General features: G+C 34.9%; 4 protein-coding genes across 4 annotated transcripts; 2 read left to right on the plus strand and 2 right to left on the minus strand.

Annotated features, from left to right (window-relative positions):
* Positions 1–1434: 1434 nt before the first annotated feature.
* On the minus strand, positions 1435–3875 carry ZC3H3 (zinc finger CCCH domain-containing protein 3). The gene has a single exon (XM_028320198.1). The coding sequence runs from the start codon at positions 3862–3864 to the stop codon at positions 2602–2604; it is 1263 nt and encodes a 420-aa protein (XP_028175999.1). The 5' UTR covers positions 3865–3875; the 3' UTR covers positions 1435–2601.
* Positions 3851–6576, minus strand: LOC114364171 (U6 snRNA phosphodiesterase). The gene is made up of 5 exons (XM_028320195.1): positions 6554–6576; positions 6295–6494; positions 5998–6181; positions 4957–5119; positions 3851–4056 (listed from the first exon to the last, which is right to left on the minus strand). The coding sequence occupies exons 1-5, from the start codon at positions 6574–6576 to the stop codon at positions 3874–3876; spliced, it is 753 nt and encodes a 250-aa protein (XP_028175996.1). The 3' UTR covers positions 3851–3873.
* A 7919-nt stretch (positions 6577–14495) lies between these two features.
* Positions 14496–15580, plus strand: LOC114364177 (protein ecdysoneless homolog). The gene is made up of 2 exons (XM_028320200.1): positions 14496–14714; positions 15224–15580. The coding sequence occupies exons 1-2, from the start codon at positions 14516–14518 to the stop codon at positions 15442–15444; spliced, it is 420 nt and encodes a 139-aa protein (XP_028176001.1). The 5' UTR covers positions 14496–14515; the 3' UTR covers positions 15445–15580.
* Positions 15581–16167: 587 nt separating this feature from the next.
* Positions 16168–18751, plus strand: LOC114364176 (protein ecdysoneless homolog). Its single transcript, XM_028320199.1, has 3 exons — positions 16168–17342; positions 18072–18341; positions 18447–18751. The coding sequence occupies exon 1, from the start codon at positions 16353–16355 to the stop codon at positions 17232–17234; it is 882 nt and encodes a 293-aa protein (XP_028176000.1). The 5' UTR covers positions 16168–16352; the 3' UTR covers positions 17235–17342; positions 18072–18341; positions 18447–18751.
* The last annotated feature ends 342 nt before the right edge of the window (positions 18752–19093 follow it).

Here is a 19093-nt window from a genome sequence, read left to right on the forward strand (position 1 = left end):
ACTATTACTTATTCTGTGCCGCTACCAATCGATCAACATGGAAAGCATATTGGGGGAGGCCTATCTTCAGCAGTGAACGTCCTATGGCTGAAATGATGATGAAATCGCTTTTGATGGATTTTGGTATAATAGTTTCGAGTTCCGGGAAAGGACAGGATAGTGTTATTATGAACCCATCCTAAATCAAAATGGCAGATTAGTCAATAAATACAAATTAATTTAGGTACTGTACTCTTTATTATAAAACATAAAAAAGTCTTAAACATAATAATAATCTATTATACATATTTACATGAAATTTTACATCTTCAGATGATTTATTATTTTTACACATTATTAAGGACTGAAGTGAGATCCTCAGTTATTGTTATTATAAGAATTCAAACACAGAAAATAGAATCTTTTTAACATAATATTATTGGGAGCGTATTCTTCAGTGGAGGTGCAAACCGCAAATGGAACGTACCTAAGTATTTATGCTAATACCTACTTTGTAATGTATTATTAGTTTAACTTTATATTCTTTATAAACTTTTTTATAATACAATGTCAAAAAATAGATAAGATGTTACTACACCAGTGGGTGTTATTATGTATAACACCCACTTTGAAACGAATATTGAAAGTTTCCGCTACCCCTAGTACAATCCTACTAATATTATAAATGCGAAAGTTTGGATGTCTGGATGTTTGTTACTCTTTCACGCAAAAACTACTGAACGGATTTTGATGAAACTTATTATTGTTTATTACCCAGAATAACATATATAGGCTATAATTTATGATGATTTGTGACAAACTAAATTTCACGCGGGTGAAGCCGCGGGCAAAAGCTAGTCCGTCATACATTTATTGTCACTTTTTTAGGCAGTTGACATCGAATGCGTTTGACGTAAACACACTACGCCCCCAGGCACGCGTATAACCATAGAGGTTACGCCAAGTTCGGTGCTTGTAATACTCTACATGCCGAATCCAGCTTAATTAATTCCAGGTATAATTAGGGTCTATTCCACTTTGATTACCTGGCTTTGATCACCCAGGTGATCAAAGTGGATTCCAAACGACAATTAATACATCACAACTCTGAATAGTTAATTTAGTTAGTCACAGATCGTCATAAATTATAGCATGCTATTCTGGATTATAAACAACAATACTGTAATGTTTCATCAAAATCCTTTCAGTAGTTTTTGCGTGAAAGAGTAACAAACATCCAGACCACTTTGATCACTCAGGTCATCTTATCCATGGGTGATCAAAGGACACCAAATTGTCGCTTGGAGTCCACTGTGATCAAAGCCAGGTGATCAAAGTGGAATAAACCCCTATTTCATAATGTACTATTAAGGCACTTTGGCATATTCATTGTGTTGTGTATGTACCTATATGTATAGTCCGCGCCAATTAACTTTGGTAATTTTATTTTGTTCATAAAATACCTATGATACTATGTATTTAAAAAATTGCCTAAGATTTAGTGAACATTCCAAAAGATTAGTGAAAGTTGGAGTCCGATTTTGTAAATGTCAAAAAAGCTTAGAAAAATATAGGAAACAGGCCTTCCATCTCAGTGACCGCCATGTTTTTTTTTTCGCTTTGCCGTTTATGGCAGATTTACCTACTCAAATTACAAAGATACAAATTTTGAATATTACTTATTGTTATTTTGCCGGACTACACGTATTCCTTTTGATTTACAGACATGGCAATAGCGGAAGAGTTTGGTAAATTATTTACATTATTAATACGTTTGCTGTTTTTTACCAAAACAATAAACATAGTCAATGGTAGATTACGAAACTAATTTGCCTCATCAGCTCAGCTAATATTTTGATCATTAAATGTAATTATTATATCTCTTGGCATAACATAACTACTAGTCGTCATTATATAACGTCATGATAAAAGGCCCGGTTTCCACCAAAGCGGAGCGGAGCAGAGATGTTTTAAATAACAATCAGATCTCATTATTTTCACACCTCCTCCGCTTCGGTGGAAATGGATCGAGCGGAGAAAATAGAAGTGTCAGGCGGACAAATTTTTCTATAGAATTTGACAGCGGTGGCGGCGGCGCGACGCGGAGCTGTGTGATGTTTCATAGACAGCAATAGATTGTCAATTCGACAGCTGACAGCTCACACAAATCTCCTCTCGTCTCGTATCCTCTCCGCTCTGCTTTAGTGGAATAAGACTGCCAGCTTCGCTGCACATCTCTCGTCTCCACTCCGCTCCACCTTGGTGGAAACCGAGCCTTAGAAGGCGCAGCAGCCTATAAAACTTCATAATGCATAGTGAAATAGATGAAAAAAATTCTTTTATTTATTATTTGTATTATCCTTTACGAATATAGGTAGTAAAACTTGCTGCATCTGATTGCGTAGTTTCAGGGACTGTTGTAATTTTTATTTTGAAGGTGCACATTATTATGTACTTCCCTTTCTTTAGTGATAAGAAAGAACATATTATTATAAATATTTGATTTTCTGACACAGTTTCTTTCACAGTGACGTCATAATAAAACACACACAGTCATGCAGACAGCACAAGTAAGTAACTCAACTTTGAAAAACAAGTAGGTACTTAACAACAGTTTCATTTTCAAAGTTTTATAAAAGAAGGCAAAGTGCCTAATTTACATCTCGTCGGTTTAATAACTTCGCTAGGCTCAGACATGTTGGCAGATGTTTCTTGGACTTCTTTATAATATCGCGTGTCGGTAAGGCTGGTTATGTTGGGTTTCGAATCTTTTTCGGAAGATTTTTGTACAATTTTAGGTAAATCTTTATTTACACTTAATTTATATTTACGTACATTTCTTTGAGGAGTCTTTTTATTTTTTAAGGAGCACACAACTTGCTTTTCACGTTTATTCTTTTCCGTGCCTTGATGAATATCAACATGGCGATTTAAACATTTGTCGCCTTTCTCGCAATAGCCTTTCAAAAAATCTGAACAAACTTTTGCTTTTTCGTTTAATTTCACATGAACATAAGGACAATTTTCTTTGGAACACATCCCTTTTAAATAAAAATTGCAAGTGGGCATTTTTTTACTCGTTACATCATGAGAAAGGAGGCAATTACTATCATGACAAATACCTTTCATAAACTTTCTACATATAGACACATGTTTTTTATCATGAAGGAAGTCACAAATTCCATGAATACTTCTCAAGCATTTTCCGTATTTTTTAAATAAGGGGCAAGGAATATTATTCTTCTTTAGATTTGTTTTCGGTTTCAGCTTATAGGGGCTCGATTTGGGCACGCTTTTAACAGAATCAAGTGATATGTTTCGGAGCTTAAATCTTGTTCTAATGTGGTTTTTATTAGAAATCTGCCTACCCGCATATTGAAAGCCAGCTTTCGGTTTTGGATTAGTTAGCGTTTTGTCACTGCGGCCTAATAATGGCTGTCTACTCACAGGATCTGGTTTATTATTTACTTGCTGAGATACTTTTACATCTAATATTTTTTTGAAATCACAGATAGCAACTGATTTATATTTATTTAGTTTTATAGTAGTAGCTTTCATATGTGTCTGATTCGGTAAAGCTTGTGTTGCATTGTGTCTTACTAAAGAGTATCTCGATTTAGAAGTAGCAACTATTGAAGTGTTACTTACTTGTGCTGTTACAGGAGGATGTTCACTTTTTGAATGTGTATCATAATCTTCTCTTTGACCGTGTGCATGATTGGCATTCAATTTAATGAAATGTGGATTAACATATATTCTACTGTTGTTATGCAACATGTGTTGAGAAAATTTCGGATTTACATGCATATTATTACTTGCAGCTGGAGGCAGATTAGTCGAGGTTGGCCTATTAAATTTTGGGTTTATATACACTTTGTTGTTCATGGTTAATCTTCACTGCAATGTAAATTGAAAATATTTGTTTCCAATTTTACAATTTAAATCTGACACCAAAACTGGATTAATTGTATTTCCCAACTCTTTGTTTAAGCTGTTGTTGAATTCAGACATCAAACTCGACAGTTCAGCCTTTTTGTCCCCAGTCAACCAAATTATACTCATGTGAAATGATGGATTCTGAAACAAAAATTCAGACAGTACATAGGTCAATTGAACTTTTAATATTAAATTAAAAAATAAGATTAGACAATGGGCTATTAGATAATTAGGCGAGATAAATTCGCAGTGTGGATCTCCATCAATTAAGTATTTATGTCATAACATATACATATTATACAGGGTGGAAACGTTAAGTGATCTCACTCGATTATTTCTAAACTATACACGATATCGAAAAACTGATTACTGATTCTGAAAGTGCTTCACAAGCTCTTTCAAACGGTACCAATAATAGGTTACAGAATAAACTGGATCAATCCGAAAATTCAATGTTTGCAGCTTCCATACATTTAGTAAAACCACATAATATTAAAAACTATACAAGATATTCAAAAACTGGTTACTGGTCCTGAAAGTGCTTCACGAGTTCTATCTAACGGTACCAATAATAGGTTACAAAATAAATTGGATTCATTCGAAAATTCATTGTTTCCAGCTTCCATACATTTAGTACAGCCACAGTCATGGCACTCTGTCTGGTTAATTTTATAGCAAGTAAAGCCTAAAACCAATGTTTTCCAAGAATAATTTTAAATAAGAATGCAATTTACGAGTTCATTTTAAGTGTTTATTATTTAATAAAAAAAATTGATACTTCTATTATTGTTTGGCTGGCATACATTTAGTATGGAGACTGAAAACATTAAATTTTCGGATAGATCCAGTTAATTCTGTAACCTAATATTGGTACCGTTGGATAGAGCTTGTGAAGCACTTTCAGGATTAGTAACCAGTTTTTCGATATCTTGTATAGTTTAGAAAAAATCGAATGAGATCACTTATCGTTTCCACCCTGTATGTATATAAAAAATTGTTGTTTTTAAATAACTTACAAAAAATTGTATGCATCATTCTCACCTCATAGAATAATGGAAGTTTATATTCCTTCAACACGTCGTCAACGTTTTGGCTCAGTTGCAATAGCCTTCTTTTAGAAGAATAATCCACTTCTAAGGCAATAAATGTTCTTGTGTTTTCCTCATTACAGTAAAGTTTTATACCAGAAAAATCCAAGCAAAAGCTGAAAATATAATATTTAACACAAATAAATTTAAAAATCAAGTAGGTTTTAAACAAACAGGAAATATTCTTTATGGATAATAATAATATGAGGGCATAAATGTTCTATAAAATGTTTCAATAAAAATTACTATTTGTTAATGATCATAATATAAGGTGTTATTTTTTATACTGATCATACTTTACCAACGCATCTAATAAAATCATACAAATACAACCCAAGTGTTTTTAAAAAAAAATTCAGGCTAGTTTTCGAGTAAAACGACAAAGAATGTTTCGAAAAAAATAAAAAATAAATCATCCTTTGAGCGCGCAGAGTATTCGTTTACGCACTATCGTAGTAGCCGGCCGAGGGCAACGACCGCTGCCACGTGCCGCGCCGCGTGAGTCGGCCATATTGATATGCCAGCCAGTTGCTCCGCGCCCACAGCCCGCGCCGAGTCGCCGATCGGCATGCGGGAGCGCCACAACATAAACAATCGTCCCAGTCAGTCCAATGTTGTGCCCAAACGTATTGCAGTGTGTGTGTGCGAGTTATTACAATGCCGCGCTTGATAAATAACAAAACGCAGGTGAAATTATGTTTCGGGCACACTAACTGGCCGACGAGAAACATTAACGAGTCGNAAAAAAATTGTAGTAACATCAACAAGTTTTGTTTGCAAAAGTTTTGGACTATAACTTTAATTATTATTGTACAAGGAATAAATCTGTAACACACCTCATACGTAACTAGTAACTTTGTGGATGGATTGTTGTATGTATTAATGTTTTTAAAGAACTTAGTAATCTGAACGCAAAAATCAAGAACCCCGTCGTGGCTAAACGCAATCCGCGAGAGCCATAAAGAAGAAAAGAAACTTAGTAAATAATACATACCAATCAATATTACGAAATACTTCTTGCAGAGATCTTGTGAATGGTGTTATCAAATGATACTGTAACACCACTGTCTTGGACAAACTTATATGAACATTGTCACAGACGTGGCAAGAGTCTTTAAATGCAGACAATATGCCCAATAATCTTTGTGAAAGGCTTAATAGACTTTCTTCTTCAGGATCTAAAAATATAATTAATTATGCACTTATTAATTATTTCTGTTCATTAATTTTATGTAATCTTTAGAATAAAAAAAACCACTGTAATATAGTAAAATAATGCATTATTACTAACATTTTACATAAATAAAGGTAGCCCAGTTTCCTCTGACATGAGGGAATGACCTCACACGTCCACCATGATCCTGTGGGTCTTCTGAATGTGATTCTGGGGGAACAATTGGAACACAGCTTAAGTCTGGCAACTGAAGTTTTATTCTGAAAAACAAAAGAAAATCAATTCCAATTATTGATAAGTTTACTAACCCTAATATACTAACAGTTTACCTAATAATACTAAAATTGAAATATTTTATGTGGATATTTAAAATTACCCAAAACTGAATAATTGGGTCATTCCATAAAAATCTGTATATTTTCGACGTCATTTTGTCCTAAACTTTTTTAAGATGCTTTTGAATACTTTAGTAGTGTAAATTATAGTTTAATTAATAATTATGTTATGTCTAAAAGGGCCAGTCACTTTATGCTTTATTTTAGGAGAAATTATAATTTTCAATTTTTTTAATACTACATTATTCCTATATCACTTTTAATAAAGTATAAAACTTATGACCTTAACATTTATAGATAAGTTAATATACTTAATGTAGTTGTTTTGTTATTAACACTATATAAAAAACGTCGTTCCCTAACTAGTAACCTAGTCCCTAGCGCCGTTTTAAGCAAGGGCCTGACGGTCTAGGGACTGACGATTTGGAGTAAAATTTAATACAAATGCAGATTAACTTTAAATTATAAAATGCTTAATACGATGTGCCGAAAACAGCCGAAAAACCACACGTAAATACTATAATATATACAATTTCCTATTGTAATCAATAAAGCTACTCAACTAGGGACTGACGAAGTGACTGGATCAACACATGTTTCCGCAACAACTGGCACGTTTGCACTAATTCAAAAAACGGCTGCCGCAAAGCCAGTATGGTCTGAGGATAACTTTGTATCGTAGTTTAAACTCAACTAAATGTCATTCACTCTAAATACATATTAAAGCGCAAAATTATAAAATCAGTGCGTGGCGAGGGAATGACGCTAAAAGCTGTGGACTCTTTTTCAACTTAAGAAAATCAAATTATTGTTTATTGAAACCGCAAGATATTAAAAGAATTGGGTGTAATATACGATTAAATAGATTATTCGTTAATTAAAACAAAGGATCAAGTTGATGTTTCTATAAATATGGGTTCCAAAACACAAACTTTTGGAGTACGGACATGCCTAGGGAATGACGTTTTGGGTCATTTAAAAGGAATTTAAGATGTTTTAAAAATAGTTCACGGAACGGCAACGTCGCAGTCGACCCATATTATTTGAATTATTTGGCGGGAAAATAGTTTTTGGCTTTTAATTCTGAAACTAAGAGGCCTAGAGATTTGAAATTATGTCTCGTGTGTACTTCAATTATAACGAATTATTTGATCTTTAAAACGCAACTCTAACTTATACGGTTTTAATAATCCACCGTGTGTTACGTGTCACCAGCTTACACATACGTATCGGTTCGTAGTTCGAAAACGGTTCGAAATAAAGCTTTGAAAGAATTGAAGTCGGGTTTTTTTATTCGACTTTAATTTATGAGATATAAAACATTGATGTAGCTTAAATATTTACGAAGATACAGATGTGTAAGCTGGAGACACGGTACTCCAGCTCGCACATAGTTTTTTGATCGTGGTTTTAACAGTATTTGAGCTAAAGTCTTGAAAAGTGGAAAGCCTACTATTTGGATTCGACTGTAATTTTTGAGGTATAATACATTATCGTAGCATAAATATTTACGAAGATACAGATGTGTCAGCTGGAGACACGTGTCCTCAGCTTACACATAGAAAACAACTCATAGTTATGAAGTTCTAATGGCTCTAATTGAATGACTGAGAGGTTTGATGACTCTAATTAGGCTTTTATTGATGGTATACTTGGAATTGCTCTAGGGCCAATGAGGAAGTTGGAGACATTCAGGTCCATTTTCAAATTCCTCATGGTTCAAAATCTAGGCAGTGTAAAAACATCGTAAGTAAGGGTATTTGAAGATTTTATGATTGTATACACCGTGAAATTTTAGTGGTTGTTTTCCCGCAGTAAAATGATTCTATCTTACTATAAAAAGATAGTACAATAGATTAAGGAAGTTTTTTATAATTCAATTAAAAAATTAGCCTGTACGGAGCGTGTGCGATTCAGTTTATGCTGTAGGTATTAAGGTATTATGATTAGGAAGATTTTATGATTGTATACACCGTGAAATTTTAGTGGTTGTTTTCCCGCAGTAAAATGATTCTATCTTACTATAAAAAGATAGTACAATAGATTAAGGAAGTTTTTTATAATTCAATTAAAAAATTAGCCTGTACGGAGCGTGTGCGATTCAGTTTATGGCTCTCGCACTAAGGTGCGAGAGCTTCTTTTACTTTAAATATTGATTTCGTGAGGCAGGCAGAATACGTCACATTTTGTAAAAAAGACTTGTTTCTTACGCTTTCGAGTTGATGATATTTTTTTTTATTAGTTGAGAACATTTTTTTTTCAAAAATAACTCGCACGATTCGGTAGTACCTACTACTAAAGGTAAATCATTCTGCCGCATGCCGCGGGAAAACAACCACTAATATTTCACGGTGTATTTAGTTACATTTTATTTTTTGTGATGACCATTCAAAAATTTACACGAATTTTCTTTATATTATTGGAAATTATTATTGCATCTGTACAAATCTATCAAATTTTTCATCTGTAACTTTGATTACAATCCTATTCTTTTGAAGATTAAACCATTACAACTTTAGATACAATGTTAATCATACTAATCTATCTATATATATATATAAAAGAAAGTCGTGTTAGTTACACCACTTATAACTCAAGAACGGCTGAACCGATTTAGCTGAAAATTGTCAGGGAGGTAGTTTAGAGCCAGGAGAAGGACATAGGATACTTTTTATCCCGTTCGAAATAAAAAAAAAAGTCTGCTTATTTATTGCCATTAAGGCGTTTTTTTTAAAAAAAAATTGCATTAGTTTAAAAAAAAGGAAAGTTTTGTATTTTTTTACGTTTGTATTGGATAAACTCTAACCCCCTTACTAATAAAAAGTTACACAGTTGTTGAACAATGTTTTAAAAAGACATTTCCATACTAAACGTCACTTTATAACACTGTTCAACAAGCGTGTAAGTTTTATTAGTAAGGGGGTAAAAGTACTGACATGATTCCAAAAAATCTTTGATCATTAGAATATGCCATTTCCCGGAGTAACAAAGGCTATACTCGGCCGAAATTCGTGCAGGCGAAGCCGCGGGCAAAGAAAGCAAGAAGCCGGTACAGAAGACTGAGAGGTGTAATGAGTCTGGAAGTCTTTAAATAGACTTCGGACGCAGGTTGGCCGTGATAAGAAGGGTCAAGATCACCTAAAGGGCTATAGAGTGAACTATGACTGGAGTTTTTCTACGTGATGGGATCAAAAATGAGATTCTTAGGACAATCAAAGTGTCCAACATAGCCCACAGAATTGCCATTATTGACACTAGGCTGAGCACTGATGGGCTCGTAGAACAGATGGCTGTTAGGGCTGGTTTTTACTCGGTTGACCGACGATATACTTAGTAGGTCGCGGGATCATGCGCGTATGTGGCGGGGGGCCGGGTTGGCACGTTACGGAGTGGCCGGGGTGGATATTGGGCTACTGATTTGAAAATGATAGTTGATAGTACTAACTCATGAGCTATGATATTAATCGCACCTCCCGTGACATGGCATATCAGGAGCCAGCCCCCCCTGAAAAAGAATCCTAGATACGCCAATGCGCGGGATGCACCTAGATGTGGGCGGCGTAAGGCCAGTCGCTGTGGAAATTCGTGGGGAAGGAGTTTGTACAATATTGAACAGCGTTTGGTTGGAACAAATTAATTACACTATTTTTTTACTTTTTCAAAATTGTATCTCAGACATACAATTATTTTCTCCTAGCAATAAGATACAATTTAGCATTGTAACTCAGACTTACAATGTACTTCTTGGAATATATTATTATGAATGGATATGATTGTAACTCACAAAAACATGAGTTAAATCATTGAATATAGTATAAATATTTTTAATTATAATCATAAGATAGTCTAGGTATCCGATTAATAACTTATTTTTTCAAGACAGATAACCTTTAGGATTTAAAATGACATGAGATTTTTTTTTTTAAACTTTGTCGTGCTCTCCTGAAAAATGGCCTAAACTGAGTTACGATGTTCTTCCTTGCAGGTGTCGATATTATTACAGATCGCGGCACGTAACTCTAGCGCTGAACGAAACGTGGAGGGGATAGCTGCGCATGGATACAGTCGCGCACGCAATACAAATTAGTATCTAGTGTAATTATTTAATTAAAAATAGCAAAATAATGTCAAATAGTAAGTCTAGCGGTGAACAAAATGTAAAAACGACCATTTCATGTTACCTACAATATCATTTTTAACAAGGTTATGGGGAGTAGAAAAATAAATACATTATCGAATTTGTCAATTTTTATTTTAGACTAGCGGCCGCCCGCGACTTCGTACGCGTGGATCCCGTTTTACCCCCTTCATCTATCTTACGCGGTTTAGATTTTTTCATACAAATTTTTTTTCCAGCTAACTCCCGTTCCCGTTGGAATTTTGCAATATCCTGTTGTAACTAAGCTTTAAGTTTACTAAGGTACCTGCATGCCAAATTTCAAGAGTCTATCTTACGCGGTTTAGATTTTTTCATACAAATGTTTTTTCCCACTAACTCCCGTTCCCATGGGAATTTTGCAATATCCTGTTGTAACTAAGCTTTAAGTTTACTAAGGTACCTGCATGCCAAATTTCAAGCGTCTAACTTAAGCGGTTTAGATTTTTCGTACGAAAGGATTTTCCCGCTAATTCCCGGTCTCGTGGGAATTCCTAAGTATCCTATAACCTGCCCAGGAGTATGAAGAATAATTGTACCAAGTTTCGTTANCTTTTCTCTATGGTTTGGAGGAGCTTAGTAAAAAAAGTCACATCCAAACTATACTCGATTAGTTTCACACCCTTGCGTTCTGGCTATGTATAGAATGGAAAGACGCCTCGACGATGGCGAAATTAATCTGTGGTGGAGAAGCCAACTGCCAAGGAGATTTTGACATTTTAGGGATGGGGGAATTGGGGATCGATCTTGAATCGATAGTTGACAATGAGGATCATCACTGTCGCAGAAAATGGAAAATATATTTTTCCAGCCAAAGTATCACTTTTAGAGAAAAACTTTTAATGACATTTATTCATCAAAATAATGTAACCCATCAGTAAATTTTAAAAATAGAAATTGTTAAAAATATAAATTTCAATTTTTTTAAATAGCGAAAGCTTACTTTATTCTGATGAATAAATGTTAGTAAAAGATTTTCTCTAAAACTGAAAAAAATATTTTTCATTTACATAGTACGCAACTACGCACGCTGCGCTCGATTCCGATATAGTGACGTCACCGTTAACGTGCTGGGCGGTCAGTGAACTTTTTTTAGTAATTTGGCCATAAATTCGTCAATTTTTGTCGTAGAACAAAATTTTTTTGGACTGTGTATTATGGATTTCTTAGCCCTATAAATCTGCATTAACAACTAAAAATCGAAATGAACCTCATTCTTTAGTATGAGCTGCGTAAGGACCTCATCTGTGCTGTGGCACGGACTACGGTGATAGATTTTTTTTTTAAGAATGAAAATTGTAATTTATACAATTTAAAAAAATACAAAAGTCCCGCTAAGCTCTCAGGGTCAGGGTCATACACGAAACGGCGCAGGAGGGACGGCAAAGCGAAAGCAAAGTGATCGCGGTGCGGACTATGGCCCCGATTGCGGTAAAACTTTTCAGCTGCTGCAACGTGACGCAACTGTGCCCCGATTACGCTAATTTTTAACGTCTCCAATACATACGCGCTTCTTCTCCAGTTGAGCTCCGTTTTTTATTCCAGCTGAGGTGCAAATTCGGTATCACGGTAATGGACGTACCTTCCTAGTATTTTCATTGTCACATGAGATATTTAGCTTAAGGTTTACGTCTATGCTTTGTTTCACTAGCTGTCAAAACGACACCGTGATACGGATTTGTAAGAACAGCTGATGTTCGTTCGTCGTTTGGGCACGTTGAAGATGAAAATTTTTAGCGTAATCAGAGCCCCGATTACGGTAATTTTTAACGTCTCCAATCCAGACGCGCTTCATCGATTCTGCAATACGATTGGTCAAAACAGCTGACGTACGCTGTTTTTTTTTTTGTGTTTTATTACCGTAATTCATTTGCTGTGTTTTAGTGAAAAAATCCGTTGTTTCGTCTTTGTTTGCGACTGAACTTTAGCGTGGACCTGGAGCGTCTAACTCTAAAGTGTGGGCTAGAGATGAAACGCTAATGAGTTGGAAACATTACAAATTAGCGCAATCTGGGCCCAGCATTCTTGGATCCGGCAATTATTAATGTACTGAAGTTATGTTGTTGAACTCTTTTTGACACTAATAGATAATTTCATTAAATTCATTCTGAACCATCGAAATTTGGTTTTGTTAATCGTCTTTTCACATCACTATAGGGTACATGACAAAAAGATTTGACATTGGGGGCGTTTGGCAGAAAATAGCACTAGCTAGCGCTAGTCAGTCGCCAGTAAGAAAAATGGCGTCCTTTTAGCGGTAAATGCTAACACTGCTAAAAAAATGTAAGGGAAATCGTCACTTTTTAAGTTAGCAAACGTGTCCTCGAAAACATGCAAAAGTTTCGGCGGTTGCCATGACGATCGCCATTTTGCTAACAATTTCTAACAAGCGCACTATTTTCGGCTAAACGCATGATTGCCGGAGGACTGTCTGTCACTCACTGTCACATTTTTGATTTTTTGGTCACTCACTTGTCTTGTCTTGTCTGTCACCACACCACCACCTCACCTCTTGTTAAAAACCGTGAGTGACATAGAGAAAAGTAATACATAGGAAATAGAGAACCCTCTCTGTCAAATTTTTGAGCCTACTAATTGACAGCCTGGTGTTAAATTCGCTGTACTTAACCTACGTACGTAACGCTCACATACACACATAGTACACGCACACATACATACATAAAGTCCACGCACACATACACACAGTTCACGCACACATAGGCCCTCATAACCTTCAAAGAATTATTGTTTTTTTGATGTACAATGTAGAATTTTTTCAAATCCATTATTTTGAAAGTATTTATCTTTATGTTTTGCATTTTAAAAATGTTTTTATGCATTAAATCGCGCAGCCGTCTAACTTACCTTTTCCCGAGATCCTCTCGCGCCAATCCTGAAAACTTACCTGTAGAACCAGCTCCAGCTCCTCCAACTCCCGAACCAGCCATTCCCTTGAAGATCATTAAACGTCATCCTGATGCAGAAGAAATCCCATCTCCTAGTATACGCAGAAATGTGTAAAATCTAAATACTTACCTTTTTCCGTTTTTCCTAAACATCGCTCATTTCACCCCGATGTTTAGTCTACCCCCGGGAGGTGTTACAGATAGCCCTCGCACCCTATATTGCTTACCTGACATTTCGCCTTTTGCCGACTCATCCTTTTCTATCCATAGCCTGCGATCCCTCGCATCTCCACGCCAGTCTCATTCCACCATCCGAACTAGACGGCTGTCTTATCCTATTAATCTCGTGTTCTTTTTTTAAAAACCCAAATCCTCTGAGGCTCATAACAGTACGTAGGTTAAGTACAGGGAATTTAACACCAGGCTGTCAATTAGTAGGCTCAAAAATTTGACAGAGAGGGTTCTCTATTTCCTATGTATTACTTTTCTCTATGCTTGTCTTGTCTTGTCTGTCACCACACCACTACCTCACCTCCTTAGATACACTTCCTTTTTTATGAAATCGAGACTTTTCAGTCGATTTATCTTATTGTAATTAGGTAGGTACTTTGAATTCAATAAATAAGTAAGTACATGATGCGTTTTGTTTTTGTTAGTTATAAAATAATTAAAAACGTATTAAAAATTTCCCTACTTTCGGGAAAATCGCCTTCACTGTCTATTGTACACTCCCCAACAAAATTGACACTAATGACATAAGATTTTTGCCTCACTCTTGACGAAGCGTTTGTATGAAGACTATCCATCTAGGTTTTATTAATCTAAGCTCACCTCTTGTTAAAAACCGTGAGTGAGTCTTGTTGTTTTGCATTTTACTTCTGAGTTTTATTTGTGAAAAATTGTGATAGACTCGCGTGTGGTAAAAATTCTAGTAAAATACGATGACAGAACTTCAAACTGTAACAAATGAAGATACGGTGCATGCTTTATTTTTCTCTTCATTATCAAATTCTGATAGTGTTTACTGGGAAACCATGTGTAAAGAAATAAATTTAACTCTCAAAACTCTTGCAACTGGATACATATGGCATAGAGATGAGTTCAAAGTGTGTTTGCCTATTCTCAATGACGAAAATTGCGGTAAGTGTTTAAATTGGTTTAATTATAAAATGTCTCGCCATAATCTGCACTGCCGGTTTCAACTAGATCTAATCATAATCATAATCATTTATTCATTCATAAACATGGGTATTACAGGATGTCACATACAAAATGTAAACATCTTTTATCCTACTTGGTATAAAAGATGTTTACATTTGACGAGATCATAATAGAAATTATGATCTCGTCAGTTAACTTGACGAACATGGCTATGCTTTTTTCTGGTGAGAAATGGGATTTAAGTGCCCCTAGACCAGGAACATTTTGTTTACTTTCTACAGTAGAGAGGTTTAAGTACTTGCAAAATAGGTTTTCAATAATTCCTCCAGAACTTTTCTGTTGTGTCGTGACAAGGAGCCGTTTCTTCCTTTTTTAATGTAATAATTTATTTATTTAAATGAACCAAATAAGTCTCCAATTTAGCATGCACACAAAGTTGGGCTAACTATGTATAATACTTTGTTCATTTTGTACACTTTTAATTTCAGCTCTGCCAATGCATCTTATTGCTTCTACTTGCTTCGGAGACAACATTGAAGATGAATGGTTCATTGTTTACCTTATTATGGAATTAAGCAAAAAATACTCAGAATTGATTATCCAAATAATAGATAATGATGGAGACTTTATGCTTATAGAGGCAGCTGACTATTTACCAAAATGGGCTAATCCAGAAACCACTGAAAATCGCGTAAGTTTAGACATTTGAGTGAGCACAGTTAAATTTTATGCACCTTTGTATGAAAAGTGTTATTGGAAGAGTGTTCTTTAAAGATTCTAATTTTGTCAAAACTATGTTACTTTAGTTTGATGTCAAAACTGTATCATATGCACCATGAATAAATAAATGCTATTGAAAATTCTTATCCCTTTCAGGCCGGATTTCAGATTTTTTTAAATTAACATATTTGACTACATAACATGTTTTATTATTGTATAAGGTACTCCAAAAAAATAATTTTAAAAATCCCCCTCGCCCCCCTCTGCGTGGGGGGACCCAGCACGATCGTGACGCTCAGACTTAAATTAATTTACTGCACGAAAGTGACGGTATCAGGTTTTGAAGTTAAAAACCTAAAAAACAATAAAATATTTAGAAACATATATTTTTATACTCTTAAAAGGCGAAGGAACATTAAGTAATATATCTGATTTAAATTGCAAATCATTTTAAAATAGCTTATACGGTAGGCACTAGTAGATTTTTATTACATCTCTTGTCGAGGAAAAAATCCTCTCCTGATGTAAAATTGGATGCTACTAAGACGGGTTTGTTATCTAATATCCATACATTTTACAATAACAATGTCATNTGTCAATGATGCAATAGAATTACTTGTGAAATTTCCGGAAAAAACAAGAGCATTACCTGAAATCAAAAATACTATAATAACCAGAATTGGTTCATATCCAGAAAAAATTAAAGAAAATATTCAAAGAGTGATAGTCCGTTTGCCATTAGAAATTGCTGCAGTACTTAAGTTAAAACCAGCTCTCATTGCACCAATTGTTACTACATATTGTAATCATGACATTATTGATGTGAAATCAGTTGGAAACATAGATTTGAGTGATTATGTCTATGTTGAAGTAAATTTCACTAAATGTCTTTATGCAATGCTCATGCATTCTAAACTTATACGAAGTGTGAAACATAAAATATCAGCTGAAGCTAAAAGAGATGAACTAGGATTCAAAATTACCTTTGGGTTTCAAATGTTAATGAAAACAGCAGCCAAAGATATATTTTGTTCTAAAGAGTTTATTAAGTATAAAAACAATTTAAAAGAGAATGGATATTTCAGAAACAATATTGAACATTCAAAGGAATATAATTATTTACTAGAAAAAGCAAAGAACTATTTCTTTGAGATGGAGTGCCCTGTTAGCACTTATGTGTCCAACAATGTGTCAAGCATAATGGCGACAGGAGAGTTTTTAAAATGCAAGGAATCTTTGAAAGAGCACAATAAAACTGACAGTAGTCTCAATGAAGATAATGATGATTGGTTAAGTATTGAACCTAGTCAGTTAAATAATATGCTAAATAATCGTTATGGTAACAGTGTGAAATTCAATAATGATGATATTGTAACACCTGAAACTATAACAACAAAATTGACAGATTTTTTAAAACAATCTTCAGATTTTGAAGGCGTTGACACTAAAGAAAAGAATGATTTAGAAAGCAAAAATATTAACTTCGATGCTAATGAATTTATCAATTGTTTAGAAAAGATGATGGATTTAGTTTCGGTTGATATGCACTCTTCTTCTGAAACCGATTCCGATTTTGAAGACAATCTAACAGATGCTGAGCTTGATGAAGAACTTGCTAATAAACTTAAATCCTACGACGTAAATAGAAGTGACGGAAATAAAGTCATGTTTAATTTAACTCAAAGTATTAAAGAGGAAGGAGTTTCTGGACCTTCTAGTAACTTGCTTTCAAGTATAGGAATAAATAAAACCGATTTATTAGACTCTGATGATGATTAAAAACCATATTGCAAATAATATAGCATTTTTTGTTTAATTACCTTTCAATTGTTTACAGATGCCTCCTCGATTGAACTACGTAAAATAATCGGATTTTTTTTTTATTAACCCTAGAGTGCTCGCGCTATGAGCATTTTGCCGCCCTCGGCAAAAAAATCGGGTTATTTTCTACACGATGCTTTCGTCAAGGTCAAGCTTTTCAGTAGCTGCCCCTCTATACTTCACCTACATGTGTTAGAAATTAAAAGAAATTTAGTGCGCAGGTGACCGCAATGGAGAACGATTATTGAACGTATGTCACGTTTTGCGTCGGATTTCAAAGAAGCTGGTTCACAAACATTTGTGGAAAATACAATACGAAAGTTATAGAGAAAGTAAACGAAGTAAGGACAATACTTATACAGATCAATCAGCGGCAGAATCTGACGATGATGTGCAAAAGGTGCAATAGCTGTGCAAAATTACTGTGCAACGTACATTATATGCACAATGATTGCACATGTGACAGAACTGTTTTGCTTATGCACATGTTTCAGATGAAGAAAACGTTAAGTGTGCTAATAAGTAATTTTTCATGGTAAAGGTAGGTAAAGACAATGACGTTTCTAATATTTTAACTAACATTTCCAAAACCATTTTTTTTTCTTTGTATTCTAACCACAAATCTTTGATAAATACTATTTTCTAAAAGTATATGTTTTATTCTAACATATTAAACTGATTTTCATATTTTTAAAATATTATTTGAAACACAACCACGACTTTAAGTATGGGCGGCAAAATGCTCATACGCGAGCACTCGCGTTTCACGAAAAGGCGCGACTACTCTAGGGTTAAAAACCGTTCTCCAGTCACGGATTTCCTGTGGTTCCTTCCCTTGGTGGTGGCCAGCAGGTTAGAAACGCGGGGGGACGCCTGCATTGCACAGGCTACCGGCTACTACTGCCGTCGGACGGGATAAGCCTCGTGGTCCCGGCTAATTCTGTCGGCCCCCCATTAAGTGGGGGCGTGGGAAGGCGCCTTGGTCTTTTCTAGTACCCGAAGGCGCCGACAACTATGCGGCAGAGGGAATACCCGAGGTTTTAGTGGGTTCAAGTCTCGGAGGAGGTAGTTATGGACAGGCCCATCTTCCTGGGTTAAAAAAAAAGAAAAAAGTTGCATTCAGCATGTCATCTAGTTACTTCATTAAATAATTAAAATGTATTCTTTCAGTTTCCTTGTTCTTCTGAAAAAATCAATTGATCAGAGATCGCAAGTCGCTACGTTGTCCCCACGTAATATGTTGGTAAGTTGTTTAATTCTTTATTCACAAATAATAAGATACGACATAATGATTTAAAATCGTTTATCGTACGTAACGTAATGTAATTATTTTGTTTTATTAACAAAAACTTACTTTTATCAAATAATATAGGTAGTTTATGGCGGATTTGCGCTAAATAAATTCTTTAGTTAGCTTAGCACACAATTTATCCGTAAAAATAGGATACACTACAAATAATGTAGGTACCTATGTAGTAAATAATTGATTAAACTTAGATTAATAAAGCTAAAACTAAACTAAAACCACAGAATAATAATAAGTACTACGTACAGAAGTTTTACTTCGCGAAGGTATTTAAAAAAATGTATGCTCCTTATTTTTGGATTATCCGTGTCGTTAGGTTTAAATAAACCGGCTTGTCATATAGCAAAGGTTTGAGATTTTTCTCGTCAGTTCGCACTCATGTATTACCGGAGTTAATAGGCGGAGAACACTGAGGGAGGTACTTTGTTGCCTTCCAGAGGTTGTGGTTCTTATTTGCATTCCGAGACATATTTTCCAATAGTCTAAGATCCCGCTATACAAGGACCTTCAC

Source organism: Ostrinia furnacalis, unplaced genomic scaffold (genome assembly GCF_004193835.3).
Source record: "Ostrinia furnacalis isolate ACB-3 unplaced genomic scaffold, ASM419383v2 OfSCF7356, whole genome shotgun sequence".
NCBI lineage: Eukaryota > Metazoa > Arthropoda > Insecta > Lepidoptera > Crambidae > Ostrinia > Ostrinia furnacalis.